At 34.8% G+C, this 14,112-nt stretch overlaps 1 protein-coding gene across 1 annotated transcript in view; it reads right to left on the bottom strand.

Annotated features, from left to right (window-relative positions):
* The window catches only part of PKHD1L1 (PKHD1 like 1), a 184,318-nt gene that overhangs the window by 154,031 nt on the left and 16,175 nt on the right, over positions 1-14,112 (bottom strand). Inside the window, exons 5-9 of the mRNA XM_014480419.2 lie at positions 9,509-9,566; positions 8,280-8,373; positions 5,200-5,253; positions 4,549-4,622; positions 3,389-3,431 (exon numbers count right to left, since the gene is read on the bottom strand). Of these exons, the coding sequence (XP_014335905.2) occupies positions 3,389-3,431; positions 4,549-4,622; positions 5,200-5,253; positions 8,280-8,373; positions 9,509-9,566 (323 nt within the window). The remainder of the gene's footprint in view (positions 1-3,388; positions 3,432-4,548; positions 4,623-5,199; positions 5,254-8,279; positions 8,374-9,508; positions 9,567-14,112) is intronic.

Genomic DNA, 14,112 nt, shown 5'->3' with positions numbered 1-14,112 from the left:
AGTCCGCCACAGCTAAGTCACCCTTAATAAACACGGAGCCTATTCATGTTTTTGATAGATACGTACTTGGACTTCCATAGCCTAAAGGGCTAGGGATGGAAAGAATATGACCCTAAAACTGAATGCTTTCTCTTAGTTACCTCCATTAAATTCATAATTAGAAAGGTTAAAATATTCTAACGTTATCTAAGACTCCAAACTCATTCATCATAATTAGAGCACAATGAACCGGAATCTATAAGGATAACGGAAACCTTGTGGTGGAGACCAGCAATCAACTCCCTGTGAATCAAACACAGGCATTATAATGTGCATCTGCAAAGCTAGAGAGTCCCTGAAAACATGCTATGCTAACTTAGCTATTTAAGAAGTTCACACTGGATTTTAAATGTTTATATTATATGAAGCCAGTTCCAACAATGTCTGTGGTCAGATCCTGTCTCTGAAAAATTAAGTCTGCTTTTTAAGCTGGTGGGGAAATTGCCTCCTGAAATAAAATTTGAATGTAATTTATTTGGTATGACACTGAGGTGATTTTCACTAATTCACTGATAATAACTAGGCATTTCTCAATTAAGAGAGTCTCATCTAAACCTTATCAGTTTGGAACAGCTGTTGTTTGACTTGGGGTAATAGAAGAGGGAAGGTTGCCCATTAAAAGAAATAGAGAATGCATACAATATTGTAAATCAACTGTACTTCAACAAATTTTCTTTTTAAAAGTAATACAAAATAGATGTCACATGGTCTCCAATTGGTTCATCTGATATTCAGCAATGCTCCAGAAATTTGTAAAATATTGATTTTATTAATTATAAAATGATGACATTTTTAAAATGCCATGTAATCTTAAAACTAGATTTTTAAGTAGTAAATATCATGTTTTTAACAATCACCTTAAATTCTTAAGACTGTTTTATATAGAAATACAATTTCTTAAACTCTGAGACCCTAAAACAAAAGGAAATCCATTGGCTTAAAAAAGGAAACAATGATTATAAGTCAAGATCACAGAATTTTATGCAATAAATTTTATGCAATAACAATTGTATGCAATATTTTTGTCTACATATGCACAAATTTTCTAATTTGGGGGGTATGTTAATGCTGCATATTGACTTATGTATACCTATCAATCACAATCAAGCTCAATCACTCAAACCTTCTATTTTTGGATAATTATTTCTCTGAGAGAGATATGATGAATTTGGCAATTAGCACCTCTCATTCAGACTTGGAACTAAGAATTCACTTTTCTCACCTTAGGAAGAATGACATTGAGAGCATAAAGGAACCATATATAGTTCACAAAATCATTTAAAACTCCATATCATTGCTTCTAACACGTTTTGCTAATATTTCAATAAAATCCTATTGTCCGATCTTATCAAGTTATACCTAAGTAGGCCATGTCCTTACAGAAAATCACAGTTAAGTTATGGGACAAGTCACTGTCCCTTGTAAATCATAAAGGTAAATCTTAGCACTGTTTACATATCACCCACTCTGGCTTTATCTTGAATTATAAAATTCTTCACGATTTTAGTGCAGTGTATTTTATTCTATAATAAAGTGTCCGGTGGTTAGGACTTGGCACTTTAAGTAATTCCCTGATGGTGATCCAGTGGTTACGACTTGACACTTTCACTGCTGGAGCCTGGGTTCAATCCCTGGTTGGGGAACTAAGATTCCACAAGCCATGAGTCATGGTCCAAAACAAATAATAACAAAAACTTGTAAAAAAGAAAAAATACAGTCCCTGGGCTTTGGGAACCCACAAGTTTTTAAAAAGTGTGCCTCAATTTCTTCAGCTGAAAAATGGTACTAATAGTACACATTCCATAAGGTTGTTTTGATACTCATTAATGGCTTAAAATAGGGCAGGTACACAGTAAGTCTCAAATTTAAGTATTATGGTTATTATTATCATAAATAATTTTAAAAATAACTAATTAAAAAAAAATGTCCAGCCCACGTTTATAACTTGGCAATAAATCTACTGACTTTAGGTGTCTAGAACTAGCTCATCTGTAAATACAGTGATAATGGATTTAGTTTCACCAACCCAACTGCATTTCCATACATGCAGGGACCAAATCTCATCCTTCTCTTACAGCCTGTAAACAATGAACAGGAATAACATCTGCTTTGATTATAATATTGCCACTCTTTCCAAACTTCTAATCACTGAGTCTCTCTTCAGAGACAAAAAAATAAACAACTTTTCATCATCGGTCTACTACAACTATATTAGTATTGGATGGCTAAATGATGTGACTTATTTGGATTTCAATCAACCAGTTCACTTTCCAAATGGGAGATGCTATGACATTTTGGGAAGAACAATTTAGGTTTGGCACATCATGGTCCTGCCCATAAAAGGCCAGCAGCATGCTCCAGTGACTGGGAGGGCCAACGAATGCCCCACACACACCTTTGTGAATGCTCCAGGAGTGGGGTAATCCCCCCACGGTAGAGAATCCTGGGTCAGGGCGTTAAACAGTGATGAGATGTGGTTCTTTGACTGAGACCCTCCATCGGTGATGACAAAGCATGGGGAAGAAAGGCTTAGGTCCTGGAGTCAGACTGCATGGGTTCACATTCTAGCTCTGTTTCCTACCAGCTGAATATTCCTAGGCAAATAATTTAATGTTCCTAAGTGTTGCTTTCCCAGTGTGCAATATGGGATAGATGAAAACATCCAATTTATAGGTTCTCTGGGAGTATTGAGCTAGATAATATGTGTAAAGTGCTTAATGCCATGCCTGCCACTAAAGGTTCTTTATTATATCTATAAGACTTGCAACATGTGCTGAGATTTGCATATTCTCGTATTTCTATAAGTATGTGATGGTCTTTCTGACTGAAATTAGGATATCTGGAAATAAGTTCTAGTTTTACTAGAAATCATAAATATGTTATTAATATTGGTATTAGAATGAACAATTAAAAGCTGTAGCTACCATCTTTCACAATTCTATTTGTCTTGATACTTCAGGAGAAAATCATTATCAGGTAATATTAATCATGAAGCTTTATTTATTCCTACATTCAAAAAAATTTAATTAGTTATCAAAACAACTTTATAAACAAGAAGGGCTAAAAACATAAAATCACACTTTTTCATATCACAATCAAATATTTTTTTTTATTTACTGTTTTAAGTAATGCTAGATTTCCCAGCAACTGAAAGGCCATGTCTGAGACACAAATTACTAGTGAACAGGAGTTACAGACTCCTTAAATGTTAATTTGGGTAAAGTGATTAATTTTTTGAAAGTAATTAAGTTTTTAATCTAGGGATATATAGCACAAAGTAAATATACACTTTTATTTTATTTTCCCAGTTGAATCAATTATGAAAATTATTATTTACAAAATGATCTACCTTCCATAATCACTATCCAAGATGAAGCTGACATTGTGATGACCTGGAATTAATTAAAATACACAATCAATTAAATTCTCAATCACAGGAGAATAATAACTATATATTATAAAGCTGATTTAAAAGCAAGGAAAATTAACACCGTAATTATGCAACCATCTACTAATCCTCAAAGAAATGAAAACGAAATATCTTAAAGAAACACCTACTACTTTAAGATATACAAATAAGATGTCTCAACGTTGTAACCAGGAAAACCTCACAAAGTATAATAATGAATGAAGAATAAAAGAACATATATGTAATCATATTGCCCTCAATTTTCTTTCATTCATTTAACAGCTACTTAATTGGGTCAGTGACGGGTTGAGAGGTGCAGGGTGAGCACACTGTCAAACGGAGGATATAGTCAGTCAAAAGCAACGACACAGAGAACTAAGTACTGTGATAAAGCTATCAAGGAAAAGGAGAACGAACTTCGAGAATGTAAAGCTGGGGATCAGGTTTTTTCAAAGACATGACATTTTATTTGAAACTTTCAGGACCGGGAACTTGCAAAGGCTGTGAAGCAGAAGGAATGTGTATATATGTGTGTGTGTGTGTGTGTATATGTGTGCACGCACGTGTGTTAGTCGTTCAGTCGTGTCCGCATAGACTGTAGCCCTCTAGGCTGCTCTGTCCATGGAATTCTCCAGGCAAGAATACTGGAGTGGGTTGCCATTCTCTTCTCCAGGGGATCTTCCCAACTCAGGGATTGAACCTGGATCTCCCGAGTTTCAGGTGGATTCTTTACTGTCTGAGCCACCAGAGAAGCCCGAGGCAGAAGGAATAAAGCTCATTAACTAAAATGCTTATGATTCTGAAGTACATAGAGCAAGGAATAAAAATCAGAGTAAAATTAAAGCTACAGGTAAACAGCTAAATTAGTAATGGAAACATTTAAATGACAGAAGAAATGGAAAAAAAGATACTTGAAGACACTTCAGTGTAAATCTTAGAAAAAGGTTTTTCATACATGCTTACGTGATGCTGAAAAAAAGCCAGGAAGTGCTAATTTTTAAAAAAGGGATGAGGCTACAGGAGCGGTCTAAGAGAATACCAAACAAGGAAATACAGTCAGGCATTTCTGAAAACTATGATAAATGATGGTCAACACTTACCAATGTAAGTTCCACTCATCTTACAAACCATAGAACCCATGTCTCCATTTGGATGATCTAGTTTTAGACCATACCTAATAAAATATGCATTTTAATTTCAAAGTTTACATTGACATTGAAGTTTTAAAATATTGTGTTTCCCTCAAAAAATCTTATGAATTTCAGAATATGTATCAGGACAGAAACTGTTGCTACAACAAAGATTTTTGTAAAATAAAAATATTTCCCAATCTTAGCTGAAGTTATTTGAATAAATATTTCCCAATATTAGCTGAAGCTATTTGAATAAATATTTCCCAGTCTTTGTTGAAGTTATTTAAAAATTAAATATTTTGTCATTAATTTGGTCATCCTCATTGATATTCCTTTTAAAGAATTCAAAACACTACCAAGTGAAACAATTATTTGATAAAGGTATTTCTCAAAACACTTTATTCAAAATAATTTAAACAGTTCATATCATAATACACTGGAGATAGTGGAGATCAGGTTACATCTAACTATATCAATGACTGATAAATTACCATATCAAATATTACAATTTATACTGTGTTATAAAGCATTTGGATATGCACTATTGCTAGAAATTACTATTTAAATCTAGTATATCTACTATTTATTTTTCTAAAGAAAATTATTTGAATTACTTACAAATTATCAGATTGTGATATGAGAAGCTCACAGGGCATTCCTCCAATATAAACCCTGTATAAATATTTTATTGGAAAAGATCAAATTGTGTTTAATATATTGTTTCAAAATGCTCTCCTCCCACCAAGCTTACTGCCACCTTATTTTTTTTTTTCTCCCAATCACTTAATAGTATCCATCATTCATTCAACAAACATCTACTGACCACTTATTATGTTACAGTTTTTGCTCTAGATGCTGGAGCACATCAGTGAGCCAAGATCTCTGCCGTTATAGGGCTGACAATCTAACTGGGGAAGAATGACAATAAACATGATAATCATAACATATTTGGTGTGTTATAAAGTGATGAATACTATAGGGATAGCAAATGTAGATAACGGGGACTCTTCCATCTGAAGTTCAATTAATTCCAATACAAAACATAATTTTGTAGTTAAGTTTCATATGAGTTAAACAAGGCTCACGTCTCACAAAATAATTGGGATGAAAAGAATGTCTAATAGGATCAGTGCCAATGAAATGGGAACAAGAAGCTGAGAAGGATTAGAAGCCGAGAGGAAAATCTGCCTTCACATTTCTTTCCCCAGCTGACTAGACTGAACTATTACTTTAAGGCTGATAGAAGCCAGTGATACTGGAGGCTTGTAGGTAACTGACAGCTATCAGATTCTTTGCAACACCAGACTAAATCCCCAGCTTCTGGGACAGCAAATCCAGATACAAAATAAGGCCAGATACAAGCCTGAATTACTAGCATATCTCCTAGCAGAGAACTTTGAACTTTTTAACATACTTTTCATACAAATTCTTTCATTTGATCAATACATTAGGTTATAAAGAATAAACTGAATTACTATACCTATTACAGAAATGTATGAGTTCATATTCTCTTTCTAACCTTTTGCTTCAGGCAAATAAACAACAAACTTAGCAGCCAGCATTTACAGCATTACTACATTAAGTCCTGGCAACTTATGTGTTAGTACTTACGCATTAGTAACTAATATCCTTCCATTTTACAGGTGAAGAGACTGAGCCAGGGAGGCTAAGTAGCTTGCCCAAGCCTGCAGCCAGGAAGGGGTAGAGCAGGAATTCAAACCTAGAAAGCTCTGCTCCAGTGTACATTCTTAACCACACCCTGTAATTCCTACAGTGGTGTGGGTTTGCCTCTCTCTGGTAATATTACCCTATTTGCCCTTAAATACATATATTTATTATTTTTTTTCCCTCACTTTAAGACCAAAAGCTCCTTTAGTGGCACTAGGTCCTTGAGTCATTTGCATGTCCTCTATCATTTGTACCTGGTCTGAATGTGGAGATTTGGCCAAACTGACAAAGCTTGTGAGAAGCAGAAGCAGCTTGGGTGCTTGGTCTCCTGACTTCCTGTCAAGACTCAGCCCATTCACTGCTCCCACTTACAAAATTCAGGCACAACAGAGTGCCTTGAGGGCTCCAGTGTCAAAATGAATGTGATAGAAATGAGATAAAAGCAGTTCTAAAACTTTTGCCTATAGTTCAATGTGTGATTTTTTTTTCTACATTTATATATATTAATAGTATCTCAGGGTTACCAGAGTATAGGGGCTGGGCAGCCTGCTCTGTGGTCTCTTCTGATTGTGATTCTGTGATTTCATGAAATAATTTCTATCCATTCCTTTGTATTAAAGAGAAGTAAATTTCAACTACAGAGGAGGAAAAAAGGAATCACTTGAAAGTTAAATTCTCTATTTCCTGGCATCATTAGGGAAAGGATGACTTAGAAAATCTGCTTTTAGAATTGAGATATAAAACATTCATAATACTCAACTATACAGAAATAGACAAAATACTTATACTAAACAGTCCATATAAAATGTTAAATATTTGTTTATTTTAGTAGTCCTTTTATTTTATATAAGGAATCAATAAAAATATTTCTAGAATAATAGATTCATGCAAATGTGATTTAATTGAGAGCTCTGCCCCATAGAATGCCAGACAAATCATCTTTATTTCATTTAGCAAAACCTTTCAAATTGCATGTTTTATAAAATTATATATATATATGTACATATATGTGTGCTGAATATTAATTTATTCATTTGCCCATTTTATATATGTGTTCAATAAGCATGAAGTATCTTGGAAACTATGATTTGATTCTGTGTGAATTTTTTTCTATGTTTATATATAGTATCTCAGGGTTACCAGAATATAGAGGCTGGGTAGCCTGATCTCTGAAGTCTTGTCTGACTGTGATTTTTGATTTCAAGAAATAATTTCTATCCATTCCTTTGTATTAAAGAGAAGTAAATTTCAACTACAGAGGAAATGAGCAAGACTTCCGGTCTTTTAAGGCAGGACCGAGATAACCCTACCAACGCTGCAGAAAGTTATATAACTCTAGCGACATTGCAATTTCCTGCCCAAAGTGTGGACAGTACTTTTGATAACCAGCAATGTTACCATCTGGTACACAATTAGAACATGGAGGAATTAGGATTCAAATCCTGGCCTGTTAATACATTATTGACTTTTTTCAGTTTCAGCTCTCCACTAATACACCATGTGCAGTAGAAAAAGTGCCAAAATGCCTGTTGGGAAACTTGGGTTCTCCTCCTGACCTTTACTAACTCATGGACCTCCAGGCTTTAAAGGTTTTGTTGTTGTTTTTTTTTTCTTTAATATGTACAAAATGAGGCAGCTTGATAAAGTAATAAAGTTCTCCAGTAATGAAGTTCTGTGATTTCAGCTCAATTACTATTAGACTTCTTCCATGTACCTCCTATTAATAAAGTCCATCATAGAAAAATAAGCAGTTTTGTCAGACCAAAAGAGAAAAGTATATTGGCCATGGTTTCTCCTTTTTTTAGCTTTTTATTTTGTATTGGAATATAGCTGATTAACAATGATGGCCATTGTTTCTATGTCAATGAACTATGCAACAGTCTATTTTTCCTTGCATAATATGGCTGGAAAATACTGGGAATCTCATCACATTGTAGTGATTTTTAATATCATTGGACCCATTATTCATGGGCTATCACATCTCATCTATAAGTTATAAGAATATTTTTGTTGCCACATCAAAAACTTACCTCAAAATCCTCACATTTTTCCCATTAGAGCTTAGTGCCGTATTACTTCCATAGACATCAGTGAAGGTTCTGCCTCGGATTGTTATTAGTGTACCTAAAAGCAAATAGAAAAAAACTCAGTGCAAGATCATCTATCTATATATCCATACATTTAATATTAAAACTTTACAGGTTATCCCAATAAAACCAGCATCCAGACACTTATATCTTGTGTTCATTGTATCATTTAGAACTGCTCTGAAAGTTCTAATAAAAAATAAATCATAAATAAATATGTATAGTATTAAAGAGGTATCTATAAGTATTTATAGCTTAAGAGGTGTTTCGTGGAAGATAGGATGAATTATTCAATAAATATTGCTCAGGTCATGAGTGATTTATTTGAGAAAATGTAAATAAGATCCCTACTTTATACCAAAAAATGAAGTAAATTCTAGGTGAAATAAAAATTAAATATAAATAATAAAACCACAAAAACTCTTGCAAAATAAGCAAAGATTTATGTAGTAAATTTATTTAGTATTTATATAGTCAGGATAGTGGGATCCTGACTATAAAATGAAGGGAGCATAAAATGAAGGGAGAAATAACAATATATGACATACAGTCTTAAGATACAAATAATTCTTGTAACTTAATATGGAAATAAATGACTAGCCTTAAATTATCAAAGAGATGAATTGGTAATTCATGAAAAGAAGAAATAAAAAACTTTAATAAATACAAAATTAATTACATAAATCAAAGAAGTGGAAAAATTCAGGACAAAATCTACAATACTTTTCACATAAATTCTTTTTATAAAAAAGGAAAAGGAGAAGAGCCCTTCTGCCTCCCAGTAACCAATGTCCACTGGGCTTGGAGGAGGTGAAGCCAGCGTCAGCCCCCTAGGGGCTGTGAAGGAGTACATTTTTCACATAAATTCTTGAAAATACAAGAGTACCTAGAATTGTCAAGGTTTAAAAAGAAGGACATTCTCACATTTTCCTGTTGGAATTACAAGCTGATACAACTATAGTTATAATAAAAAACACTGGAAGCCAACTAACATTCAATACAGGGAAAGTTTAATATATTATAATAGATTCAGATGCAGCTATTAAAAAGCATTAAACAATATTTTATAATCAGAAAATGCTATTTATAAATTTTTAGGTATCATATATTTTACATACTAAAAATTAATTACTATAAACCAAAAAAGATATTTTGGTTGTTATATAACAGACCTGGAGTTCCAGATAAAGGTGTGATGCTCCTTATTGTTGGGGTTCTGAAACTTTTTGCCTGCAAAATAATATTGTTGATAAGCAATCTTATCTCTATCTTATTCCTAGCTTTATGAAATATCTCTGCTTCTTTCATTATTTTATATTTGAACAACAGCCATAATATGAGTATGAAAATATTCTTTTTTATATGTAAGAAATAGAGTTTAGATAATTATTGATTATTCCAAATTTTTTTCCCTGTCCCTAAAAATCATCTTTCATTTCAAAGTGTTTCTTTTGAAGGTTTAAAATTCAATCACTCTTTGTCATCAGTATAAGCCAAACCACAGTAATAAAGCTGTCAAGTAAAGACTTTTAAGAATTTGGTGGAATAAAATTAAATAAAGCCTACATGGGTTTTCACCCTTTATGGGTTACACTCATAAAGAAAAAATAGCAAAGCATTTTTCAAAAACATAGAAGCAAAATTTGGGAAGAGTTCATCAAAATAAGTTTTAGTAACTAAGCTAATGATAACTCCAGAGTTACACAAAAAATACTTAGACCACCACCTGACACATTAGTAAAATCAACATTTTATTAATCATTGGTTATTATTAGTCAATCAAGTAAACATATGCCAACTTCGTTTGAAAAGAAAAAAATGAGAAATAATTACCACAAAAGGGAAATATACTATAATTGAAAAACAAAATTCTGAATTTTGTAAATTCAGGTAAAAAGCAGAGCTGATGGACAGATTAAGATTCCTCAATGACTGGGATACGTGCAGATCAAAATCCACGCCTAGAAACAAACAATACAGGAGAAAACAAGCTAGAAATAGATCAAGAAGAGTCCATCTGCAGAAAGAAAAGGGTGCTTCAGAAAATGGAAGAGGACAGGAACGTGGGCAGGAGTTAAAGGAATAACTGAAGTTTTTGGAGGAGGAATAATGCTGGTGGAGAAAAGGATGACCTCTGCATGGATACAAAAACTACACAAGCAAAAAAACTTAATACGAAGTTGACTCTCAGTGAATGGCAGCTGTCCCCCTCCCCACTCCTTCTCATTCAGGAACAACCTAAAAGAAAGATGCTCAGGTACTTAAAGTAAAAGGACAGATTTTTTTTTTTTTTAAGACTGCCAATAAGAGAGATAAATTTTGAAATTTGAGGCTAAGGATGACTTTGGACTCATTCTTTCACACTTTAGAAACGCTTAATGGAGAATCAATGTAAAGGTAGTAGGATGTAAAACACCCAGTCAAAATACTACTTTTAAAATTTTTTTATTTTGGGCAAAATACCACTTTTAGAGGTAGAATAATAGAGAAGGTGGAGGAAGAGAAGCTATAGGAACTGCCAAATTGTGGGCAAATCAATCTAAGTCAAAGTATACTCACATAAATTATATCTGTGGTAAAAAATAATTGAAGAATGCATATTAAACAACAGATTAGTTACTATTATAATTTGAGGAGACAGATCAGAAACAGATTTTCAATACACCACCAGCAAAGGATCAGTGAAGATGGCAGATAAAATTATTTCATAGAAAACAGAAAAAGAAGGTAAAAGATTGTGAAAATTAAGAATAATTAACCTGAAATACAACAGCAATCAAGGATAATGCTTTATCATGATAAATGAATATCATGAAAGTGACAAAATTAAAAAATAGTATGAGAATTAGATCCTACAAATGTGTAACAGTGTAAAGGGTTTTAAAAAACTCAATGAAAGTGTGCAAATGTTATTGGTTCTCAGTAAGAACAAAAAGTAAGAGTGAGCACTTCAGTTCAGTTCAGTCACTCAGTCGTGTTCAACTCTTTGTGACCCCATGGACTGCAGCAAACTGGACTTCCCTGTCCATCACCAACTCCCAGAGTTTACTTAAACTCATGTCCATTGAGTGGGTGATGCCATCCAACCATCTCATCCTCTGTCGTCCCCTTCTCCTCCTGCCTTCAATCTTTCCCAGCATCAGGGTCTTTCTAAATAAGTCACTTCGCATGAGATGGCCAAAATGTTGGAGCTTCTTCAGCTTCAGCATCATCCTTCCAATGAATGGTCAGGACTGATTTCCTTTAGGATGGACTGGTTGGATCTCCATGCTGTCCAAGGGACTCTCAAGAGTCATCTCCAACACCACAGTTCAAAAGCATCAATTCTTTGGTACTCAGCTTTCTTTATAGTCCAACTCTCACATCCATACATGACTACTGGAAAAACCATAGCTTTGACTTGACAGACCTTTGTTGGCAAAGTAACGTCTCTGGTTTTTAATATGCTGTCTAGGTTGGTCATAACTTTTCTTCCAAGGAGCAAGCGTCTTTTAATTTCATGGCTGCAGTCCCCATCTGCAGTGATTTTAGAGACCAAAAAAATAAAGTTTCTCACTGTTTCCATTGTCTCCCCATCTATTTGCCACGGGGGAAGTGATGGGACCAGATGTCATGATCTTAGTTTTCTGAATGTTGAGTTTTAAGCCAACTTTTTCACTCCTCTTTCACTTTCATCAAGAGGCTCCTTAGTTCTTCATTTTCTGCCACAAGTGTGGTGTCATCTGCATATCTGAGGTTATTGACATTTCTCCTTGATTCCAGCTTGTGCTTCATCCAGTCCAGCATTTCTCATGATGTATTCTGCATATAAGCTAAATAAGCAGAGTGACCATATACAGCCTTGATGTACTCCTTTCCAAATCTGGAACCAGTCTGTTGTTCCATACCCAGTTCTAACTGTTGCTTCTTGACCTGCATACAAATTTCTCAAGAGGCAGGTCAGGTGGTCTGGTATTGCCATCTCTTTCAGAATTTTCCACAGTTTGTTGTGATCCACACAGTCAAAGGTTTTGGCATAGTCAATAAAGCAGATGTTTTTCTGGAACTCTCTCGCTTTTTCAGTGATCCAACGGATGTTGGCAATTTGATCTCTGGTTCCTCTGCCTTTTCTAAAACCAGCTTGAACACCTGGAAGTTCACAGTTCACATATTGTTGAATTCTGGCCTGGAGAATTTTGAGCATTACTTTGCTAGCGGGTGAGATGAGTACAACTGTGCGATAGTTTGAGCATTCTTTGGCATTGCCTTTCTTTGGGATTGGAATGAAAACTGACCTCTTCCAGTCCTGTGGCCACTGCTGACTTTCCCAAATTTGCTGGCATATTGACTGCAGCATTTTCACAGCATCATCTTTTAGGATTTCAAATAGCTCAATTGGAATCCCATCGCCTTCGCTAGCTTTGTTCGTAGTGATGCTTCCTAAGGCCCACTTGACTTCGCATTCCAGGATGTCTGACTCTAGGTGAGTCATCACACCACTGTGGTTATCTGGGTCGTGAAGATCTTTTCTGTATAGTTTTTCTGTGTATTCTTGTCACCTCTTCCTAATATCTTCTGCTTCTGTTAGGTCCATACCATTTCTGTCCTTTATTGAGCCCATCTTTGCATGAAATGTTCCCTTGGTATCTCTAATTTTCTTGAAGAGATCTCTAGTCTTTCCCATTCTGTTGTTTTCCTCTATTTCTTAGCATTGATCACTGAGGAAGATTTTCTTATCTCCCTTTGCTATTCTTTGGAACTCTGCATTCAAATGGGTTTATCTTTCCTTTTCTCCTTTGCCTTTCACTTCTCTTCTTTTCACAGCTGTTTGTAAGGCCTCCTGAGACAAACATTTTGCCTTTTTGCATTTCTTTTTCTTGGGGATGGTCTTCATCACTGCCTCCTGTACAGTGTCACAAATCTCTGTCCATAGTTTTTCAGGCACCCTGTCTATCACAGCTAATCCCTTGAATCTATTTGTCATTTCCACTGTATAATCAAGGGATTTGATTCGGGTCATACCTGAATGATCTAGTGGTTTTCCCTACTTTCTTCAATTTAAGTCTGAATTTTCCAATAAAGAGTTCATGATCTGAGCCACAGTCAGCTCCAGGTTTTGTTTTTACTGATTGTATAGAGCTTCTTCATCTTTGGCCCAAAGAATATAATCAATCTGATTTCGGTATTGACCATCTGGTGATGTCCATGTGTAGAGTCTTCTCTTGTGTTGTTGGAAGAGGGTGTTTGCTATGACCAGTGCGTTCTCTTGGCAAAACTCTATTAGCCTTTGCCCTGCTTCATTCCGTATTCCAAGGCCAAATTTGCCTGTTATTCCTGGTATTTCTTGACTTCCTACTTTCACATTCCAGTCTCCTATAATGAAAAAGACATCTTTAGGGGGTGTTAGTTCTAGAAGGTCTTGTAGGTCTTCATAGAACCATTCAACTTCAGCTTCTTCAGCGTTACTGGTTGGGGCATAGACTTGGATTACTGTGATGTTGAATGGTTTGCCTTGGAAGTGAACAGAGATCATTCTGTCATTTTTGAGACTGTATCCAAGTACTGCATTTCGGACTCTTTTGTTGACTATGATGGCTACTCCATTTTTTCTAAGGGATTCTTGCCCACAGTAGTAGATATAATGGGCATCTGAATTAAATTCACCCATTCCAGTCCATTTTATTTGCTGATTTCTAAAATGTCGATTATCATTCTTGCCAACTCCTGTTTGACCACTTTCAATTTGCCTTGATTCATGGACCTAACATTCCAGGTTCCTATGCAATACTGCTTTTTA

The sequence above is a fragment of the Bos mutus genome, chromosome 14 (genome assembly GCF_027580195.1).
Source record: "Bos mutus isolate GX-2022 chromosome 14, NWIPB_WYAK_1.1, whole genome shotgun sequence".
NCBI classification, from domain to species: Eukaryota; Metazoa; Chordata; class Mammalia; order Artiodactyla; family Bovidae; genus Bos; species Bos mutus.
Note: the sequence above shows the minus strand (reverse complement) of the source record. Positions and strands in the feature narration are given on the sequence as shown.